The 23,801-nt window shown below is 41.1% G+C and overlaps 1 protein-coding gene across 1 annotated transcript; it reads right to left on the bottom strand.

Annotated features, from left to right (window-relative positions):
- Positions 1–10,002: 10,002 nt before the first annotated feature.
- Positions 10,003–20,256, bottom strand: LOC118097572 (lysozyme C, milk isozyme-like). The gene is made up of 4 exons (XM_088658739.1): positions 20,118–20,256; positions 19,418–19,573; positions 13,601–13,679; positions 10,003–12,765 (listed from the first exon to the last, which is right to left on the bottom strand). Exons 1-4 carry the CDS (start codon positions 20,254–20,256, stop codon positions 12,654–12,656), a joined length of 486 nt encoding a protein of 161 aa, XP_088514865.1. The 3' UTR covers positions 10,003–12,653.
- Positions 20,257–23,801: the final 3,545 nt, after the last annotated feature.

Genomic DNA, 23,801 nt, shown 5'->3' with positions numbered 1-23,801 from the left:
AAGAAAGAGGAGGCTTTCCCCTACCAGATCTCAAGTTGTATTTTGAAGCAGCAGCCTTTTGCTGGTTAAGGGAGTGGTTTCTATTAAAGAATGATGATGTGTTAGATTTGGAAGGACATGACAATGCGTTTGGATGGCATGCATATTTATGGTATGATAATGTCAAGGTCCATAAAGGATTTAAAAATCATATTATTAGAAAATCATTGTATAATGTATGGAATAGATATAAAGATCTATTAGAGCCAAAAACACCCAGGTGGATCTCACCAGCAGAAGCTAAAATGCAGAAAAGACTGAATATGTCAACAAAATGGTTGAAATATTTTGGTGGAAGATGGAGATCAGATTAAGTTAAAACCGTACGAGGTGTTGAAGGGTAAGATAAATGACTGGTTTCAATACCATCAAATTAATGAAATGTATAAAAAGGATAAAAAAGTTGGTTTTCAAATGAAAAAGTCTAAATTGGAAATAGAATTGTTAGATTCAAAGAGTAAGAATTTATCAAAAATGTATAATTTATTGTTGGAATGGCATACGAAAGATGAGCAAACAAAATGTGTCATGATAAAATGGGCAAATGATGTAGGATATAATATCATGGTGGAAGATTGGGAAAGGTTATGGAAGCAGAATATGAAGTTTACTGCATGTACAGTTTTAAAAGAAAATTTAATGAAAATGATGTATAGATGGTATCTGACTCCGGTAAAGTTAGCAAAGATTTATCATAAACAAGGCAATAAATGTTGGAAATGTATAAAAACAAGAAGGAACTTTCTCCCACATGTGAGAGACTTCTGGGAAAAAATTAATAACGAATTGAAAAAAGTGTTGAAAACACTTTTGTTAAAAATCCAGAGGCCTTCTTCCTTGGCATAACGGGAGAGGATATACCTAGAAAGGATGTTACCTTCTTTTTGTATGCCACAACAGCAGCAAGAATTCTACTTGCAAAGAATTGGAAGAATGAAGAAATACCAACAGTGGATGAATGGCAGAAGAAGTTGATAGAATATATGGAACTGTCTGAACTGACCAGGAGACTCCGAGATCGAAGTGAAGCAGAAGTGGAAGAAGACTGGAAGAAATTTAAAATTTATTTAAAAGAATAAGCATATAATAGATTAGAATTAGTGGAAGTGAGGGAGATAAATAGATATGGTAGATAATACAATGGTATAAAACAAGTATTATTAGAAATAGTTGATAAATTAATTAAGAAGAAGATTTGGTTAGAATATAAAAGGTTAAAATGTGAAAGATATAGAAACAAGGTTAATATTAAAGTAATAACTAGAAAATATATAAGATTTAGACTTTACTATTGAAGATATGTAAAGAATCGCAGAAGGAGGAGGAATGAGGAAGTCAATAGATTAGCAACTAGGGTTATAAATTTGAATTTTTGTTTTTATATTTTTTGTATTGTTGTACTTTTTGTGTTTTGTATGTTTTTTTGTTTTGTATTTTTTAAATGTGTTTTTTATTTGTTTTGGGGGGAAATCTTAATAAATATATTATTAAAAAATTTAATAAAGCAAACAAAATGACAATCAAAATAATCTAATGGAACGTGACTGGAATGAACAATAAAAAAAGGAAATAAAATTGGACATGTGATATAATGCAGATATAACGTGCTTACAAGAAACACATGTCATAAATAGATTCAAAATTCAAAATTGGGGAAAGAATTTATTTCATCGGGCCCCCATAAGAAGAGGGGAGTGGTGGTATATGTTAAAAACAAGTACTGTACAATGCTAAACAAGTATTTAAAGATAATGAAGAAAGGATAATTGGAGTGCAAATAGAGATTTCAGGAGAACAAATAATCGTTGTATGTCCCCCTGACAGAAAGCTGATTTCTATTTTAAAAAACTGGATTAAATCTACTGTATATGGATTATAAAATAGTGATGTTGGGTGACTTTAATGGGGTGACATCTTTAGAAATGGATAGGTAATTAAGAAAAATCAAAACAAATCAGTGGAAATTACCAAACTCATTTGATCTGCTGGTGGAAAACAATGAGCTAGTAGACATTTGGAGAGTGAAAAATCCAACAGTTAAGGAATTCACGTACTTCTCAGAACCAAGCCAATGTTGGAGTAGGACTGACCAAATTTGGATATCGAAACTTTTAACAACCAAAGTTTCTAAACTTGAAATCCTACCTAAGATACTTTCAGATCATAATGTGGTATCTAGAGGGAAATGAACGATTATTTGCTGAATACTGAATAGACAATTGAATTCAAAAACCAATTGAATTAAACTTAGGCAAAGGAACAGATATAAATGTTGTGTGGGACGCTAGCAAGGCTGTTATGAGAGGGTTTCTCCTGCAACAAAATTGGATACTTAAGAGAAAAAGACAAAAAGCTAAGGAAGACATAGCAACAAAAATAAAATAAATAGAGAAAGTGCTAGTCAAGAAACCACAGGACCCAAAAGCAGGCATATAAGCTCCTACAAACACAACTAGATTTGATTATAAATCAGGAGTGGAGAATTAAATACTTAAAACAAAAAAAATGTGAATCAGCCAACAAGATGGGGAAATGGTTGGCTTGGCAACTAAAGAAAAACTAAAGAAAAAACAAAGCCAAAACAACATAACCAGAATAGTAGATAATAAAGAATCAATAGACAAACCCAAGGAAATAAAGACGATCTTCTGTACGTTCTATAAACAACTATACAGTGCACCCAAGGAAGACAAAGACAAGATAAAAAGATACTTGGAGGAGCACAAATTAGAGAGAATCCCACAAGAAAGAATAGAACAGTTGGAATCTCCAATCCTAGAGGAAGAAATTCGAGAGGCAATAATGCAAGGGTCAACAGTAAGACCCCTGACCATAATGGATTAACATTTCATTACTATAAGAAATTATCTCAACAACTATCCCCCAGACTAAAGGATATAATGAACAACATAATGGAAAGAGGCCAGGTTCCAAAGTCTTGGGAAGAAGCTTATATCACGCTGACCCATAAACAATGGTCGGAGCCAATGAGTGTAAAAAATTATAGGCCAATATCTCTTCTAAATAATGATTACAAACTTTTTGTGACTATATTGGCCCAGAGATTTAAAAAGATGATCAATTTTCAAATACACTCGGACCAGGTGGGATTTTTACCAGGGCGCCACTTGATATTGAAGATTCGCAACCTCTTGAATATAATAAGAGGTTTTTGGAAACCAAGATCAACAAACAGGCCACATTAATTTTTATCGATGCTGAAAAAGCATTTGATCATCTTTCCTGGCCTTTATGAAACAAAACCTAGAAAGTATTGCAGCCTTATTGCTGTAACCGGGTTCTGTGTTGCACCCAGTAAGAAAATGACAGGAAGCAGTCAATGGAGACTCCGGGGTTTCTCTCTAAAGGAGAAAGGCTTTATTTGCAAATAACAACTCACAGAGCAAGTACCAAGGAATGATTTTCCAAACTCAATTCTTATACCCTTTTCTGACTATGATTTCCTAAGACACAGACGCAGGATCTAAAGCATCCACGCAAGGCAAAAGGTCAGAAACATAGAGCACAGACGCACTATGGTGGTCTGTGCATCCTTGCCCCCTCCTCCACATCATCTGTTACTTATCTCTGACTTTCTCCCTGTGCCCTTGGGCATGTTCCCTGTCTGGGGCAGCTTAGCGCATCATTCCCTTCTGATAAGGGAATCCTTTTGCTAGGAATATTTTCCTTTTGGCAAGGCTGCTCTGTCTTCCTGCAATGTCTCTTTCTCAAGGCTTTTACTTCATTGGGGCCTCTGGCATAACACAGGGTGAAAGGGACTATGAGTCAGGCCCCGCTTTGGGATTCCTAAGTCATCCTTTTACTTGGTTCCTCTCTGAGCTTGAACAGGTATAGTACAGGGATATATTCAATATTAGCAATAATAAGCTGTGTTCAATTCAAATGGCCACCATCACCTCCTCCAGTATGGGTATAGGTAAGAACTTTATGAACCTTATGAACAAAAGCAAGGCAGGGTTGCCAATTGTTGCCCCTCTTGTTTATTACAATGCTGGAGGTGTTACTGCATAAGATCAGGAATTCAGAAAACATCACAGGAATTAAATATGGGATAAAGGAGTATAAGGTTAAAGCCTTCGCTGACGATATAGTTCTAACTTTACAAAACCCCTTAAACTCAACAGCGGAAGCAATTAAAGTGATAGAAGAGTATGGAGCACTGGCAGGATTTAAAATTAACAAGAATAAAACTAAATTGATGGTAAAAAATCTAAAGGAAGAGCAAACAGACCAACTCCAAAAAGATTCGGGAATATCAGTAGTAAAGAAAATAAAATATCTTGGTATCTGGCTCACCCCAAAAAACAACAATCTATTTAAAGATAATTACAAATCAACCTGGAAGGAGGTGAAAATAATGCAGGGAACTTGGAAAAGATTGAAATTATCTTTTGGAGCAGAATTGCTGCAATCAAAAAGACAATACTGCCCAAAATATTATTCCTATTTCAGACCATTCCTATAATTACAGGACAAAGTATTTTCAGAGATTGTCAGAAAGTAATATCTAGATTTATATGGCAGGGAAAGAAGCCCAGGATAAAGTTTAAATGGTTGACAGATAAAAGAAAAGGGGGGGGGCTTCTCACTGCCGGATTTTAAATTATACTATGAAGCAGCTTCAATGATCTGGATAAGAGAATGGTTAACCCTGGAAAATACTGGTGTTCTGGACTTGGAGGGCTTTAAAAATATCTTTGGGTGGCATGCATACCTGTGGTATGGCAAGGCAGAGGTTCACAAAGACTTTCTAAACTTTCTAAGACCACTATTTGAAATTTGGAACATGTACAAAGATTGGTTTGAAAGAAAAACCCCATGGTGGTTCTTGGTGAGGCGTTCTTGGTGAAAAAAAATCAATATGGAAAGGAAGTGGCTGACATATAGAGAACTATTGATAGAGGAGAATAATATGATTAATATCAAGCCCTATGAGGAGCTAAAAGATAAATTATCAGGGTGGCTGGAATACCATCAATTGCACAATGTATTTGTGAAAGACAAAAAAATCAAAAGGATTCCAAAACACAAGCTCAGAACTGGGAAAAATGGTGATACAAAATAGTACAAAGATGCTGTCTAAGGTTTACGAATATCTGTTGGAATGAAATATGTAGGATGAGGAAGTCAAAAGGCAAAAACTATGGAACTCAGGAATAAAGTTTACAGCGAGTGTAACATTGAAGGAAAATTCATATAAAATTATGTATATGTGGTATATTACCCTGAAATATGGGGGTGGAATCTAAAAATCTTACAATGAATGGAGATCCTGAAAAATTCCTTTGCGAGAAAGATCTTAGATCTTCTTAAAGGGTCTGTAGCAAAAGCTCATATTAGGATCAGTAGTTTCTACAAAAAATTAGTAGATGCTTCAAATTTATTATTAGCCAAGCAGGCTTTTCTAACCTTTTCCCACAATTCAATATGGTCCAAGGGAATGGAGACTACCCTCACACGATATTCCTTGCCGGAATTTGCTGCACTGTCATCATGGGAACAAGTCAAAATTCATGATTGGATCCTAGCTAAAGACAAAGCCATGGATTTGGCATGGTCCAAGCCTCTCCATGTGGTTCCCTAGAGTGAAGGTTGTAAGATCACCTGCAAATTATTTGAGTGATCTGATGGAGTCCAACCTAAGAAGAGCTTTCTCTATGGCCCGATTTCATACTCTACCTACGGCCTTCCTCCAGGGTATTGACCTCAAGATGACCAGCACCTCTGCCTTTGCAGTATGAAAGAGATAGAGGATTTTTTACATTTCTTTTTTCACTCCCCTTTATATGATTCAATAAGACATAAGCTTCTTCTCCTGACCCTGTCCATCATTATAACCTAGACAAATTGTCTGAAATTCCTGCTAGTGGATGCAAACCCGCAAGTTTCACATGGAGTGGCCGTCTCCATCTTGCAGGTTCTGAAACTTAGGGTTTATTTGACAGGGTAGCGCGTTCCAGCCCCGCACCATTATCACCCTCCTTAATCTCTTTCTAGTTTAATTTGTACCCCAGGTTTTTATTTGTTATATATTTGTGTTATATATATATATATATATATATATATATATATATATATATATATATGTTAGATATTTGGTTTTTAAACTTTATATTTTAGCTCTAATTTATCATAATTAAAGTTCTTATTATGTTATGCCTTGATTGTAGCATCGATCAGTTTATGTTTTTGTATGCACTTGGCATTGTTCTGTTCTGTTTTGTTTTGTTGGGTTGTATGCTATGGCTAAATGCTAATGCAATAAAGAGTTGATTGAAAATAAATATGAGGGTATTATTCCATTGTTTCTATTTTGATAATGTATTCTGTGTTATTTTATCCTGTGAACTGCACCTGCGGGTGTATAACAGTATAATAACACCTACGGTACTACTACTACTACTACTACTACTACTACTACTACTACTACAAAATATTGTGGGTGCACGGGCTTCCACATAACCCAAAATCCATCATAGATTCCTGCAAGGAGATTCTCTTGCTTTAGATACTGTGTAGGTAACCTTTGGCCTTCTAGATATTCCTCATCATTCCTAGCCATTGCCTTTGCTTGCTGGGACTGATGGGATTCTGGACATAGAATTGCATTGAGGCTCCATGCAACAACCCCGGAAGTGTTTACTTCTGGGTTTTGCCGTGTGTGTGTGTGTGTGTGTGTGTGTGTGTGTGTGTGTGTGTGTGTGTAGAAGAGTTCTACATGCTTCGCACATGCGCAGAAGTGCTCTATTGTGGACTTTTCGGGGTGCAAATTGCACCCCGGAACAGATCGTGTCCACAACCAGAGGTACCACTGTATAAATTAACAGGAATTTTCTTAATTGTGATAGTGCCTGTCTACATTCTCACTATAGTTATCCATTCATTTCAAAACAAATGAAAATTTTAAATGAATGTGGTTTGTTTGATTCCATGTTCAATTCAATTTGAGTGATGAATAAGGATGAATGTGCACATCTTTTGTATCCATATAGTGTCACAGGGGAGATGGTCACCTGAACTAGAATTAAATTCAAAAAGCAATGATGCCTTTATGTCATCTATGGAAGTTGATATTCTGCAATTCTTTGAAAAAAATGTGAAAATTATAAGGATTTCAGCAGCCTCTCCTGGGACATGCTGTTTTCTTTCCCCAGAATGCTCCAGATGTGATGTCATTCCAATGAATTATTGGGAAATTACTGTTACAAAAGTATGGTGGGACTATCAATGGGGCAGCCATTCCACACGCACCTGGAATCTGAGACAGCATCTGAGGCTTACTGGGAAAATAAAATGAGAGCCACCAGAGACTGCCCCCACCCCCCAATCAACTCTGCTGCCTATATCACAGCTGGCAAAAGAAAGAAAAGAAATTAAATGAAGCGGGGGAGGGCAAATGTAATTTTAACAAAAGAAAAACAATCACAAATGTGTTTTGATGAATGAAGAATGAAATCAAATTAGTATTAGGAATTCCTAATATTCAAGTGATAGTTGTTTTGTCAAAGATTGTTATAATATCAAGCAAATACAATATTTAAATATTGGTGATTTATTCACCAAGGATTTTATATGTCTGCTTGACCTCCAGAGATACATGATTCATTATCCAAGAGGTTGACTTGTTACTTCATTTTCAACATTTGCCTAGAGGGTGGCCTTGGCTCTGATGCTGCACCCATACTGTGCAGAGCTCCCTGCTGCTTTGCCCATTTTCATTTTGGTAGCCAACTCAACACACAGCTGCTTTTGGTTAGCATGATGAAAAGTGACACAGCAAAGAACTGTACGTTCTCCTTGGACAAGGCCCAAGTACAAGGCAGACATCTCTTCTTGACAGGTGCTCAGACTACCTTGTAATCCAAGTCAACTTGGTTCCTTGGCTCCCCAACACGAAGCAGGCTGGCCCTGGGGCTCAGAACCAACCTGCAGCTTCAAGGGAGTGTTTTGAGACACTATGGAACCCTCCCCTAAGTTCTCCAAGTACTCCATAAGTGGAAAACACCAGGAAGAGAGGAGGGGCAGGCAAAGAAGGACAGGATGCAGTTTTGTAACTTGACAGCAATATGTTCCAATGAGGGAATGACTTTACTGGGTTTCTCTGTTAAATTTCAAATGTATAAGGAACATTTCAGAAGATGTTTCAGTGATTTATTTATTTGCCTGTCTACTATTTATAGCCCACTTTTATGTCATTATGGAACCCATCCACACACCGACCCAACGCAGAGAGAATAGTTTCAACAAGGCAGTGGCCTTGTGTGCCTTTAGACCATATTGTGGGACCATTTCTCTACTCTTCAATGGTGTCTCTGTCAGAATCACTGTGCCTTCCAAGAATGGTTTGAGGACAATGGTTAACTCGGAGATGGTGTCCCACTGTTACCTGATCTGTGGGTGGCTAACAATAACTTCCTGAATGTCACCTCCTGAATGTCTCTTTGTTGCTTGTTTTTCTGCCTAAGGGCCACATTCACTCCTGGGCAGTCTACTAGGGGCCACATGCCAATAGTGGTTTAAGCCAAAGGCAAAAGTAGGCAGAGCCACAAATATGAACTTTACATTTGTACCATATGCTAGTTCCTACACTAGTTTCTCCTCTTTGCCCTCCATCTAGCAAGCAAGAGGTACAGTACTCTCAGAGTTTAAGGACACATTCCAGCCGAACAAGAAGACTCAATGAGGATGTGAAACAGGGCCAGTGAATTGTGCAGCTGGAGAGAGAGAGTTGCTTGGGAAGAGTTTCAAGCGTCCGTGGCATGAGACCCATGGAGAATTCTGGGCAGGGCTGGTCAGAGGAGGAGGAGGAATGGGGTGGGAGTGTAGATCTTGATTGAAGACAAGGGCCCAACAGCCCAACATTGGATGTTGGGCAGGGGATTGGTGAGTTTTGTTTTTTAAGTTTTTTGTACTAAAGATTTTCTTGATTTACAGAAATATGTGCAATGTCTCTCATAACATTTTTACAAATCAGTTTCATTTGTTGAGACATTGGGGGGAGGGGGGAGGTAGATGGGGGAAAGATGGGGGAGGTGGGGTGGGAATGACGATGTTCCTATTCTAATTGGTATATGTGGGGGTTTTTGTCAGCATTGCTTGTGCTGGTTCTCTACTGTTTGCTTGGAGTTGAGAGGTTGGGGTTGGCCTAGGGCAGGCATCCTCAAACTTCGGCCCTCCAGATGTTTTGGACTCCATTTCCCATCGTCCCTGACTACTGGTCCTGTTAGCTAGGGATCATGGGAGTTGTAGGCCAAAACATCTGAAGGGCCGCAGTGTGGGGATGCCTGGCCTAGGGTGTGATTGTTCAATACAGTTATTTTAAACTGTATTAAGGATGTATTCTTAGTTTTAGATTTTGATTTATGTCGAAATTGTTTTCCATTCAGTTGTGTATTTTTGATGTGGTTTATGTATTGTTTGTGACTTGTAATTGTGCTATTGCTGTATGGTTTTGATATTTGATTGGGAGCCACCCAGAGTGGCTGGGGAGACTCAGCCAGATGGGCGGGGTACATATAAATATTATTATTATTATTATTATTATTATTATTATTATTATTATTATTTGTGGTTGGCTGTGGTGGTCTTTGTTTCATTTGTGAGTGGGGTGGGTGGGTGTTTCGGGTCAGGTTGATTTGTATGCTGTTGGTGGATTTTTGTCATTGTCTTGTTGGGCAGAGATGATAGATGAGAGATGAGCGCGCAAACCCAGAGTTGTCTGGGACTGGACCTAATGGTCAGGGCTCCCTTTACCCTTTAATAAAGAAAAAATTAAAGTTAATGCTCTGTTTTAACTGCTGATTTGTGCACCTTCTAACCTGATCTGTGTTTGGCCACAGTGAATGCTGGAATAAAGCTTTGGAAATAACAATTCCCTGGGTTATTGAATAATTTGTTTATCCACTCTGAGAACTGTGAAGGACTAGAGGCCTCCTAACCTCTCTCAGCATGCTTAACAACCAACAGTTCCCAAGTTTCTTTGAGGGAAGCCATGGCTGTTCAAAGTGACATGATAAGGTATAGTGCTGGTGGAGCCTAAGATTGTGCTGACAGTCACACAACACACACCATAAAGAACACAGATGAACTTGCATACCAAACAGCATTCCAAGTGAATGGTTGTTCTGAGTCCTCTGCCCACATTGACCTCCATCAGAATCAGCTTTGTATGAACTGCGATTTTGGTGTACACTGAGCAGAAAATTATATACAGTTGCTTTTTTAAAGCCTCAAAATACTGTTTCTTTATTCATAACTGCTTTACATATTTCTATGAAATTTGATGACCTCTGTTATTATGGGTGGAGTTTACAAAGCCAAACATTTTCAAACTTTCAAAGCATTTTCAAAGTTTCAAGCAAAACATTTTCAAAGTTACAACTCTCTTGTTTCTTTCACCCTGCCCCCTTACTGTAGAAAAAGGGTAGGTACACACATTCCTCAATATTTGCTATGTTTGAGTTGATCAGACTAAAAACATAGCTCCCTCACACAATTTTTTTTTTTTGACGCAAGCTTGCATTTTTTAGACTCCACATTTAAGATAAGCAGTTGCTGGATGTTACCTCTAAGGCCAATTTAAAACACATGAAAAACATTTTTTAAGCACAAATTGAAGGGGGCTGTCAGAGTCTCGGTGGGAAGTAAGCTCTAACTGGGCATCTTTCCCATCAGGAGTCCGCAGGTTCATTTCTTTTGATTGAGGTGCACCCATTTAAAGAATTTTAATAGCCCTGGACTTTGCTTTTATACTGCAGTCGGGGTTTTATCCCCACTTTTCCGGGAAACACAATAAATAACCCACAGTAGACTCAATCTGGACAAACTCTGAGGGATTGGTACCGCCGTTCGTCTGGCCTGACTTACTAGGCTACTTACTTGGCCTTCCTAAGCAAACAGTGCAACTAGACTACCAGGGAGCCCACAGCAACCTCCTGCCTATCACCACAATCTAGGCTCGGAATCCTTACTGAACGCTTGCACAGCACAATGCCAGATCAGGACCCAGAACCAAAGAGGTTTTAAAGAGGTACAAACATCCTTGCGTTCTCACATTCACAGGTCCTCCCCAACAAGGGTCACCATGAAGGAGGGGCAGCTACGTTTGATAAGGTTTAGGAAAAGGTAAAGGGAGTAAATAGTGATAGAGCTCACATGACCCTCTCTGGGCAAACTCTGAGGGATCGGGTCGAGGAGTGACATTTTAAGAAGGATAGAAACACTCGCATCTCTTTCTGGGCAAACTCTGAAGGAAAAGGTCGGAGGGTAAGGGTGAAGGAAGAAAAGGAAAACCCCACGACCCTCTCTGGGCAGACTTTGAGGGATTGAGTCGGGGAGGATAGAAAAGAGTTTTTGGTTGCTGTGGTTGAAGGAGCCCACCCACTAACCCATGTTTTCCCGTTATGCTCACTTCGTGAGCTCGCTGTCCTTTCCTTTCGGGATCCTGATGAAAAAAATGACCCGATCTGGACAAACTCCGAGGGATCGGTCAGGGGCAAGGTAACAAAAACCCCTAAGCCGGCTGGATCAGCGTTGCTTTTTCTGGTTGGTCTGCGGAGAATCCCAGTTAGAGCCAGGAACTGGGTCTGCTGGGGAACAGTATCCCCCCCTGCAAGAGGCTGGGTGCGCACTGGGCTTACCGATCCTCAGCTCCTCCAATTCCCGGTAAAACCGATACTCCTGCCTGGCTCGCCAATTGAAATAAGAATAAAAATGGGGTCCCTTCAAGGGGTTCAGCTTCTTAAGGAAGACTGGATCTTCAGAGAGAGCATACCTTTTAAGGCTCAAACCGGTCAGGAATTGAACAGAGATCAGACCAGGATATACAAAAGCAAAGTGACAATAAGCCTGATCTTTATTAAAGCTGTTGCAACAGGGTGCTCACACACACACAGGAGGGGGGAGGGACCCAGGACAAAGGTGTGCAAGCCCTTATATAGACATTTTAAATAGCCTGGCCTGGAGCCCATCACAGAAGAGGCGGTCTACAGCAGAAAACCTGTCTTCCAGGTTACCTGAGAATGATAACTGATTACATTATTTTGGCAGTCTGGCGATTCCTTTGTAATGGTAAATACTCAGTTCCTGAGTCCAGGTCACAGGCTCGCCCTATTCATATCTTATATGTGCCCTTAAGACAGGATTTGTGAGCAAAGAGACAATGGGGAGATTTCCCATTTCCTTCGACCTTGCAGAGAAATATTTGAGGTCATTTTGGGAGATAAAATGGTTTCAGGAGTTTTGGTCCATATATTTGGTCCATATATACTATATATATATAGTATGACCTTGAAATTCTTATAACACCTCCATTCCTTAAAAAGGGGCTACATCTGCTGCAAATTTCATCCAGTTCTACAAACACAAAAGCCACTATAAGCATTGGTTGGTTTCTCCTACTTTTTTTGGGGGGGGGCTGCAAATTTCATCCTTGTCTGACAAAAATTAAAGATGAGATTGGTGTTTGTTTGTTTCCCATTGTTTCATGGGGGCAGGGCAGGGGATCCAAAGCTTCAGAAAATGAGAACAGGTGAGGCTCTGAAGTGAAGCACATTGTCAGACCAAACCTGAGACAATGCGACTCTCTATAAAAGTCAAGGCAGGTTCCGAAGCAAATACTTTCTTCTTTGTGTAACTCCACCAAAAAGACACTTGATATAATAACGAATTACCCGACCTTCATCACAGTATTTTCCATAGAGTGGCCTAATGGAATGGTGGGGGTGGGGGTGGAAAAAACACATTGATTATTGTGCATTTGTCCAATGCTACAGATTTATTTTTAAAAAATAGTTTTGCAAGACTGAATTGGCAACAGGAAAACTGGCCACAGCTGTGCACCCAAACAAGTCAAGGCCTGAATCAATTTGGGGGGGGGGGGAGAGAGAGCCAGTCATTGCTCAAGTTGGGTTGACAAAGCCTGGGATAACCATGGTTACCCAGAGCAATCTGGAGCTTTCAGGGTGGCAGGACATCAGGCAGAAAGGGACACCACAATAAGAGGGATGTACCCAACCAGTTGTGTCTTTCTGGAAAAAGGTAGTGGTGGAGTAGATGCCTTTGGATGTAGGGGGCAGGCTTTCCCACCTGAACTCTCCTTCCCACCCAGTCTCTTCTTCCAACCTGATGCCTCTCCCCCACCACCCACCACCCCGCAGCCCTGGACAGGATGGCATCCTATACTTACCAGCCGGTTGCTACTCCTTTGTGATATGCTGGTTTGTGTACAGGTTGCTGCTCCTTTGGGGAAGGCCAAGAATGGAAGGCCCTCCAAATGATCAGCACCCTGAACCACACAGGCCTGAGTTCAGCTAGTTCTTATTCCTATCTCGTGTGATTTTGCCTCTCTACTTTTCACGACAAAGTGGCCTAAAGCAAAATCAAATGACACTTAAATGCTATTTAATATGCAATGTGCTTGTCTGAATGCACCCCTTTTTCACCACCTAATAGAGCTTCTACTGAAGGTTAAGTAATATTTTTCAGCCATCTTTTGTTTGTTTGTTTGTTTCTAGAAAAAAAAGGAGCTGATGCTACTCACCAAGCACTCATGTCCTCCGTACTGTTGACAATTGTCTTGACACATAGAACATCATCTGTGATATTATCATCTAGGAAGTCTGTTTGGAGGTTAATGAAGATGAGTTAATGAAGAATCAATCCATCTAAAACCCCAAATATGAGTTTGTGGGTGTCAGACTCTCCTAAATTCCTGGACCCAACAAGGGTTGAAATATAAGCCAGACTAGCTTCTTTGTTAGGAGAGGAGACATTAAGAAAACAAAGGAAAGGTAATGGGCCATTAAGGAAGCCAAGGAGAGGGGGCTCTGTGCCAGGTGTTAATTGGGTGGGGCCCTCCTCCAGTTCATAGCTACCCGTAGTTAGAAGATAAAGCCAGAGTTTAGAGTTGAGTTGGCTGTGATGTGACTGGGGGAGGTGGGAGGTTGCAGGCTGGAAAAGGAGGAGGTGGAGGCAGAGCACAATGTGTTTCGATCCAAGGCTGTGCCTATGGGAGAAGCAAGACCATCTTGTGATGGTAATGCTGTGAGCCCCTTCATCGTAGCCTCAGGTTGTATATGGTTAAAAAAAGAAGAAGGTAAAGGACCCCTTTACTTGTATGGTATATAATGTTATGTACAGTAAACAGTTATGTATTATGTGAAATATACAGGTATTAGTATGTATTAGGATATTCATGGGGTAAATATTTAATGCATAATTAAACATATACATCTTATATATAGGATAATGTATATATACTTTTTCATGGCGTAAATCAGTTAATGTACTATATATACATAATAGTATTTAGACCATCAAAGGTGACTATAGGGTGCGGTACTCATCTCGCTTCAGGCTGAGGGAGCTGGGGTTTCTTCACACACAGCTTTCTGGGTCATGTGGCCAGCAGGACTAAACTGCTTCTGGAGCAACGGGACACCATGACAGAAGCTAGACAATGCTACCATTCAGTGGATTTGTAACTGGCTGACTGACCGAACCCAAAGGGTGCTCATCAATGGCTCCTCCTCATCCTGGAGAGTAGTGACTAGTGGGGTGCCACAAGGTTCTGTCTTGGGCCCAGTCTTATTCAACATCTTTCTCAATGACTTGGATGATGGGCTTGAGGGCATCCTGGTCAAGTTTGCAGACGACACCAAATTGGGAGGGGTGGCTAATACCCCAGAGGACAGGATCACACTTCAAAATGACCTTAACAGATTAGACAACTGGGCCAAAGCAAACAAGATGAATTTTAACAGGGAGAAATGGAAAGTACTACACTTGGGCAAACAAAATGAAAGGCAAAAATACAGGATGGGGGACACCTGGCTTGAGAGCAGTACATGTGAAAAGGATCTAGGAGTCTTGGTAGACCACAAACTTGACATGAGTCAGCAGTGTGATGCAGCAGCTAAAAAAGCCAATGCAATTCTGGGCTGCATCAATAGGAGTATAGCATCTAGATCAAGGGAAGTAATAGTACCACTGTATTCCGCTGTGGTCAGACCTCACCTGGAATACTGTGTCCAGTTCTGGGCACCACAGTTCAAGAAGGATACTGACAAGCTGGAACGTGTCCAGAGGAGGGCAACCAAAATGGTCAAAGGCCTGGAAATGATGCCTCATGAGGAACGGCTTAGGGAGCTGGGTATGTTTAGCCTGGAGAAGAGAAGGTTAAGGGGTGACATGATAGCCATGTTCAAATATATAAAAGAATGTCATATAGAGGAGGGAGAAAGGTATTTTCTGCTGCTCCAGAGAAGCGGACACGGAGCAATGGATTCAAACTACAAGAAAGAAGATCCCACCTAAACATTAGGAAGAACTTCCTGACAGTAAGAGCTGTTTGACAGTGGAATTTGCTGCCAAGAAGTGTGGTGGAGTCTCCTTCTTTGGAAGTCTTTAAGCAGAGGCTTGACAGCCATAGGTCAAGAATGCTTTGATGGTGTTTCCTGCTTGGCAGGGGGTTGGACTGGATGGCCCTTGGGGTCTCTTCCAACTCTATGATTCTATGATTCTAAGCCACAGCATATGGAAACACTGTTTAAACAGCAGTACCTGTTTATCTACTTGCACTGGTGTGCTTTCAAACTGCTAGGTTGGCAGAAGCAGGGACAAAGCAATGGGAGCTGACCCTGTCATGAGGATTCAAACCACTGACCTTCAAATCAGCAAGCCCAAGAGGCCCAGTGGTTTCGATCACAGCGCCACCGGCGCCCCTTAGAAGCATTTCTTGATGAAGAGCATGGAGATGGTGTGTGTTTTCCCATAAGATGCACACACTGGATCAGCCCATTAAAGCACAGACAGGAGAAGAGGTTCTCATTCCAGTTTTCCTGCCAAGCAAAGATGAAGGTGGCCCGCTGCTCTTAGAAACTCACTAGTTAGACCAGCAAACAGTAGCCCACTGTCAGAGACAGTCCCCTTCTGACAGACAGAGAGGATTCTGAAAGGGAGAGGGGAGAACCACAGGAAGCGAGGAAGGCGAAGGGGAGGGGGAAGAATTAGAGAGCAGTAGAAATCTGATGCCTTCACACAGTGAGAGCAAGAGGGACTATCTCGCTCAGGTCAGCAGCCTGGCAGTTCTGATAGGACAGTGAGGGGCAGCCTGTTGAGCTTGGTGTGTCAAAATTCGCCAAAAAACTGAGCATAACTCGGGTGGTGTGTCACTTCGAGAAAAAAACCATAATTTCGTGATATTTATAGTTTAAATAACAAAAATGTATAATTGTAATATACAACTGTATTTAGTAAACCAAAAAATAATTATTTAACCAAACCAAACCCAAAACCCCTTATTTATCACAAAGTGCCCAGAGTTGTTGAGCTTTTTGGGGGGAGCTGCTGACCAAAGTTTTGGAGGTTTTTTTGGGGGGTGCAAAAGTTGCTTTGCTATTTGGGGGGCGATACCCCAAAGCTGCTGCGGGTTTTTTGGGGGGGGGAGAGACCAGAAATAAATGATGAATAATACCTTCGCTGGAACTAACACGCAGCACCAACATAGTCTGCCAAAGTGCCCAAAAAACCAGCACAGAACGGGTTAAAAAATCAATCTCTGGCTACCAGCAGCAACCACAACAACAAAGGATCCGGGTTTTACTAGCGGAGACAAGCTGTAGGAGGAGCGGGAGAAGAAATGGGGGAAAAACAACAACACCACGAATGGGCATGTGCCAGCAGTGAGGGCTCTGACACGCATGCCATAGGTCCGCCATCACTGTGATAGGAATACAGATTGGAGAGAACAAGATGCAGAAGAAGAAGGGGTGGACCAGAAAGGCCCAAAAGCAGGCGTAGCAGAAAAGCGTCAAACGGAAAAGGAGGGGGAAGGGGTGGAGAGTGTCATGTTTCCACGGAAGAGGGTAGATCTGGCAACTGACTCGGAGAGTGACGAATGATTTAATGAAGCTCAGACTGTTGAAACCGATAATTGCTAAATAATCGATAATTACTAAATAAATCTAAGTAATAAAACTGTCGGAGGTTTTATTCTGTGTGGGAGAGACTACCAAACATGACACCCACCTAACAGCAGAGTCCCAAAACTTTCCCACAATATAAAAATCATTTCTGATTAGAGTTAAGATCCCTTATTGTTTTATGTAATGTTGTAGATTTTTTAAAAAATTGGGGTGATTCAGCATTAATGGCTGAATGATCATCTTTCCTATGAGTTTGCCTGTGCATTTAGTTCTTTCTATGGAAGCTCGTTTGTGTGCTTCACCACAGGAGAGTTGGGTTGGGTTGGTGGCCATCCCAGCGTAGCTTGCTTCTCCTCCTTTGTCACTTCATGAAGGCCTTTCTTTTCCAGCAAGTATCTGGCCTGTATAATTTATTTCTGTAATCTCCTAAACTGGTTAGTCATTAACCATTTTTATCTGCTGTACCTGCATCTCTTTTTAAATGTTAAAAACCACCAGTCTATAAAACATTAACTATGTTAATGTTTTATAGACTGGTGGTTTTTAACATTGTAAGCCAAGCCATCTTAGGTATATGTATTAGAAGGCAAAATAGAAATAGTTTTAATAAATTAATAAACAAACAAACAAAATTATTATTATTATTATTATTATTATTATTATTATTATTATTATTATTATTATTTATACCCCACCCATCTGGCCGGGTCTCCCTCGTCACTCTGGGCAGCTTCCAACACAAATCAAAATACATTAAAACATCACAAACTTCCCTAAACAGGGATGCCTTTAGGTATTTTCCAGGGCAGCTGTCTATCAGCTCCATATGGTACGCAGGCTGAGACCCTACGTGCCTGCAGACTGTCTCGCCAGAGTGGTGCATGCTCTAGTTATCTCCCGCTTGGACTACTGCAATGCGCTCTACGTGGGGCTACCTTTGAAGGTGACCCAGAAACTACAACTAATCCAGAATGCGGCAGCTAGACTGGTGACTGGGAGCGGCCAGCTCCGAGGGCCTTCTGTCGGTTCCCTCGTTGCGAGAAGCCAAGTTGCAGGGAACTAGGCAGAGGGCCTTCTCGGTGGTGGCGCCTGCCCTCCCAACAGATGTCAAAGAGGAAAACAACTACCAGATTTTTAGAAGACATCTGAAGGCAGCCCTGTTCAGGGAGGCTTTTTATGTTTAATAGATTACTGTGTTTTATTTTTCTGTTGGAAGCCACCCAATTATCTCTCTGACCTCTGATGGGAGGGCGTTCCACAGGGCGCCACTACCGAGAAGGCCCTCTGCCTGGTTCCCTGTAGCTTTGCTTCTCGAAGTGAGGGAACCGCCAGAAGGCCCTCGGCGCTGGATCTCAGTGTGGGGGTGGAGACGCTCCCTCAGGTATACAGGACTGAGGCCGTTTAGGTCAGCACCAACACTTTGAATTGTGCTCAGAAACATACTGGGAGCCAATGTAGATCTCTCAGGACCGGTGTTATGTGGTCCCGGTGGCCGCTCCCAGTCACCAGTCTAGCTGCTGCATTCTGGATCAATTGTAGTTTCCGGGTCACCTTCAAAGGTAGCCCCACTTAGAGCACAGTAGTAGTCCAAGCAGGAGATAACCAGAGCATGCACCACTCTGGTGAGACAGTCTGCGGGCAGGTAGGGTCTCAGCCTGCGTACCAGATGGAGCTGGTAGAATTAACCTGTGGCTCCATGGACAGCTGTGAGTCCAAAATGACTCCCAGGCTGCGCACCTGGTTCCCTCAGGGGCACAGTTATCCCATTCAGGACCGGGAAGTCCCCCAAAAACAGTACTTCAGTTTTGTCAGGATTCAACCTCAATCTGTTAACTGCCATCCATCCTCCAACCGCCTCCAGCCTCTCACACAGAACCGCCCTCACTGGTTCTGATTTGAAAGAGAGGTAGAGCTGGGTATCATCCGCATACTGATGAACACCCAGCCCAAACCCCCTGATGATCTCTCCCAGCGGCTTCATATCGATATTAAAAAGCATGGGGGAGAGGACAGAACCCTGAGGCACCCCACAAGTGAGAGCCCAGGGGTCTGAACACTCATCCCCCAACACCACTTTCTGGACACGACCCTGGAGGAAGGAGCAGAACCACTGCATAACAATTGGGAGAAACAATATTTAATGTAACCAGTCTTTAGCTTGTAAATATTCTTTAACCAAACATTCTTTAACCAGAAATTTTGTCTCTGAACAAGGGTTAATTTTCCCGAAGGACAGTTCCCTAAACCAACATCTTTTAAATATATGAAATATAATGAAGGCAAGTGCAGCAAGGGAATGCAGAGTACTTTTCCTTGCTGCTGAGATAGTGCAACAAGAAAGAAAAAGAAAGAAAGAAAGAAAGAAAGAAAGAAAGAAAGAAAGAAAGAAAGAAAGAAAGAAGCTCTTTTCTTGGATCTCAAAAGTCACTCACTGTCACAGTGTGTGTGGCATTTGTTCTGGGAGGAGTGCCTCCCGTTATCACACCACTCAAGGCCACTTAGCTGGAATATTCCATAGCGTGGGACACCATCTATATTCTCATAGTAGAACGTGTCGAGTTTGCTTGATTGATCAGCTGCACAGAGATCTAGTAGGAAAGTATAACATGACAATCAGGAACGTACAGGGATGTACTTTGTTTCCTAAAACCATTTCAGAAATATTAAAATAGAAAAATGTGGTTATTTGGGTTAGTCAAATTTCAGCCTCAGCCTGGCTTTCAACACTCTGAAAATGCTGTCTTCAACAATTCTCAATTGTGATTTATTGATTCAAACCTCAGTTTTCCCTGTACAATACTGGCAAACAGCAAGCAGTGCTTATAAACCATACTAACAAATAACCTCTAACATGTTTGTGATGTCTCTAAATTTCTCAAATGACTCCTTTAAATCTTGCTAGTTTTATGGATTCTTAGTTTCCAAATTTGCCACATTCTTTGAAAACTTTCACCACTGTCAATGAAATAGCATGACTTTAAAAAAGAGAAACATTCTGAACAATGTCAGAAATTTAATACATGGGAATACACTCTTCAGGAAAAGAAAAGAAAATGAAGAAAAAACATCAAATTGGACCAAAATAATTTATTACAATGGAAAGGTTTGATCACCCAAACAGGCAGAACTCACACTGTTCTGCGAAGATGCCTTTAAATGGATCCAGTCCCAAAGGCTTCAGTGCGTAGTAGAAGTCACAAATGCTGTAGACTTTGGCCTCGTATGCTATTGCTAGGAATAGGCAGAATAAGGTAAAGGGAACAACCTTCATTGCTGCAGGTATGTGGAAAGGTTTGTACCGAGAGTCCAAGGGCTTTTATAGTCTGTGGCTCTACAAGGAACATTTGTGTGTCATTGCAGAGGACTTAATGGTTGATGCCTAGCACTTCTGTGGGCAGCTCTAGATCTTATAACCACTGCAGGAAACACTGGCTTTTGGACACCCACAACATGTACAGACACACATTCACCAGTGTTCTTTTGTGGATATTTGTATTTATATTACTGTCTAAACCTATTTGCCAGTATATTTTATATTTGTGTGGGGGCATTTTTTAAGACAAAATAAAAACAATAGTAAAGAAGGAATGGAGCTAAGCTGAGCTCTGGTCACCAGTCACAGGTGCCTTCCTCTAAAGAACCCTGACATCCTAGTTAGAAATGCTGGGAATTGTAGCCACTGAAAAAGACACTGCAATAACTGCTTCTGGCCTTAAGGGAAACGGTAGGCCCACTAGGTCCTCGTGTGGTTCCCAAGGTCCAAGAGGAGTAAAAACGGACACCAACCAGAGTAACCTGAAGTGAAGCGGCTAAGAAGCCTGGCATTCCTTGGTAGAAAGGAACCCTGTGATCACTCAAAGTCAGCCTGGGTTTCTGAAAAATAGGTCATGTGAGACTAATCTGATCTCATTTTTGACAGAATTACAAGCCTGGTAGATAAAGGGAACGCTGTGGATGTAGCCTATCGAGGCCTTTGACAAGGTGCCCCATGGTGACCCGTGGAAGACTGGCAAAAGGAAATTGTGGAGTACATGGAAATTGCAAAACTAACATCGAGAATAAGACAGCAAGGCAGTGGGGTGTATGAAAGAATGGGGAAAATTTATAACATACATAGAGAAGATAGTAGAATTAAAATAACATCTTTAATAAGAAATTACTCGCAGAAGGAAATGAATCCACAACAACAAATCAGAAATCTTTATTGGATATACAGATAGAAAACACAAATACAATGTATAGCAAACAAACAAACAAACAAATAAGCAAAAAAATGGGGGGGGTGTTAAGTAAGAAGATATAAGTAAGAATATAAAGGTTTAATAATGATATGAAGAAAGCCGAAAATGGGCTGAAACTATAAGGAATGTTATACCGCGCAACCAGACATACGAATTCACAATAGCAGAAGAAAGTAGTGTGGAAGTCAAATTTGTAATTTTAAATTCCAAGTGTAAGTCTTGAATCTTAAGTTGAATTTCTAATTCGAGAATTAAGACTAGGAGACAATGATATGGATAAATGTAAAAGATAAATTGCAAATACAACAAATGTAATGAGATTAAATGTTTGACTATGTAATATGCTTTATGTGAAAATTAATTAAAATTTGTGGGACAAGGTGCCCCATGATATTCTTGTAAAGAAGCTAGTAAAATGCGGGCTAGACAATGCTACCATTCAGTGGATTTGTAACTGGCTGACTGACCGAACCCAAAGGGTGCTCCTCAATGGCTCCTCCTTATCCTGGAGAGTAGTGACTAGTGGGGTGCCACAGGGTTCTGTCTTGGGCCCAGTCTTATTCAACATTTTTAAAAACGACTTGGATGATGGGCTTAAGGGCATCCTGATCACGTTTGCAGGTGACACCAAATTGGGAGGACAGGATCACACTTCAAAATGACCGGAGGAGCTGCAAGATGTCGTCGAGGTAAGACGTGCTTGCCGGAGCTCCTCTTTTTAAGTTTTATTAGAGCTCTTCTTTTAAGTTTAATTAGTGGCCTTATATCCCTTCAAACTTCTCGAAGACGGATTGAGGTTGCTCTGTTGATAACGCCAGGAATTCACACTGTTGATACTTGTGAAGTCGGCGTTGTAAATCAGTTTTAACGAGCTGGATTGCTGTCTTCTCCGGCAGCGAAAAGATGGCGAACGGCACCCAGTCAGCGTGAGCTCTCCGATCTATCTTTTTAAAAGACTGTTTTAATTACTATAGAAATTTGTTAAATTCGGTATCGCCTTGGTACCCTTTAGGCTTTTTTAGTTTTTAGTTTTTTAGTTTACTTTTTAAGCTAGTACTTTAGTTAGTTTAGTATTTACAAGGTTATCTGGGAGATATCCACTGACCTGGAATCCTGGGGGCAGCTGCATGAAGAGAGAAATGACTCAACAACCGCACAGCACTGCTGATAATAGGAGAGGAATTGGGAAACGTACCAGAGATATAGAGGACATAGAGGAACTGGGGTGCCTGCCTCTTGCCAAGCAAACTAAAATTAGTGAACCTTCCTCTGAAAGGACAAAGGATACTTTTAATATTCCGGTTTCGAACACTTTCGCCCCGCTAGCAGAAATGACTGATGAGGAAGTCACCCTGAAAGAACCTTTTGATAACCTGGATGCTAACCCTTCAAGTAATAATAACATCAATTTAAGAAGATCTACAATCACTGATATCCACTCGGAAGACTGTATTAAAGATCAAGAAAGCTGCCTCGCTGGTGCATTATCTGAACATTCGACCACTTTAGACCTTGTTGCAAAAACGGTGGACTGTATCTTTAAATATATAAGAGACATCCGAGGATCCTTAGAGAAGATTATTTCTCTTGTATCACTAAAAGGTAAAGACAGTCCTCAGGAGGCATTACCAGAGATTAGAACTACACAAATGCCCAGAGCACCTGTTTTACCTCACACACCTCGCATAACCCCTCAGGCTGCTTGCAACCATGAAAATGAACAAAATAAGGAAGAACAACATTCTATACCTTCCCATAAACTGTTGCTGCAAGCTACCAAAATCTGCCTAACAGTTTGCCCCTTCAGAGGCCAGGTGATTAACTGGTATTACAAGAGTGAGATAAGGAGGCATCTAGCTGGACTTTTGGGGGTAAATCCTTACTCTATTGATTTGATCCATATTGATCATGTTAGCAGCAGGCCTCAGATGCAGAGAGTGCTGCTCTCATTTGAATCCAAAAGGTTCCCTGCACGTATTATGTCCATAAGAAGATATTTAATCAATTTTGGAATTTTTGCTACAAGAGTTTTTGCTAATACCAAGATATACCCTCTTTTACCTAACTGCTTGCTCAAAAAGAAAGCAGTTAAGCCCGAGGGCCTACCAGTTACCACGACTCCAACTCCCCTGGTTGCAGACCTAATCAGCTGGATTGATGTCCCCCTTCCGCCACTGACAAAGGCTACCCATTTGGAGAATTCCATAGAGCATGAATTACTTCTATCCTTTTCCCACCTGCCACAATCTGAACGAACAGAGATAACGGACAGATTGGACGAGTTGTTGCTCTGGCTCTGTAACTCAGAAGACCATGCCCATATAAATAAGATGAATCCCCCCCCCAATTTTAGACCATCCTACTGAAGCCCAAGTGGAGCCTGCTTTAATAACCCCCAATCTTCAATATGGCAGTACATTCCATGGGGATGCTAAGCCTGTGCAGGAACCAGTGGGAGATTCGACAGCCCTTTGGTCAAACTCGGAAGCTGTGGCACGGCTGAACGCCCTTTTGGAGGCAAACTGAAAAGGTTGCCTTCCACCTACCTTACATTGCATGTTCCCTATAGCAACTG

The sequence above is a fragment of the Zootoca vivipara genome, chromosome 15 (assembly GCF_965207765.1).
Source record: "Zootoca vivipara chromosome 15, rZooViv2.hap1.1, whole genome shotgun sequence".
Lineage (NCBI taxonomy): Eukaryota > Metazoa > Chordata > Lepidosauria > Squamata > Lacertidae > Zootoca > Zootoca vivipara.
Note: the sequence above shows the minus strand (reverse complement) of the source record. Positions and strands in the feature narration are given on the sequence as shown.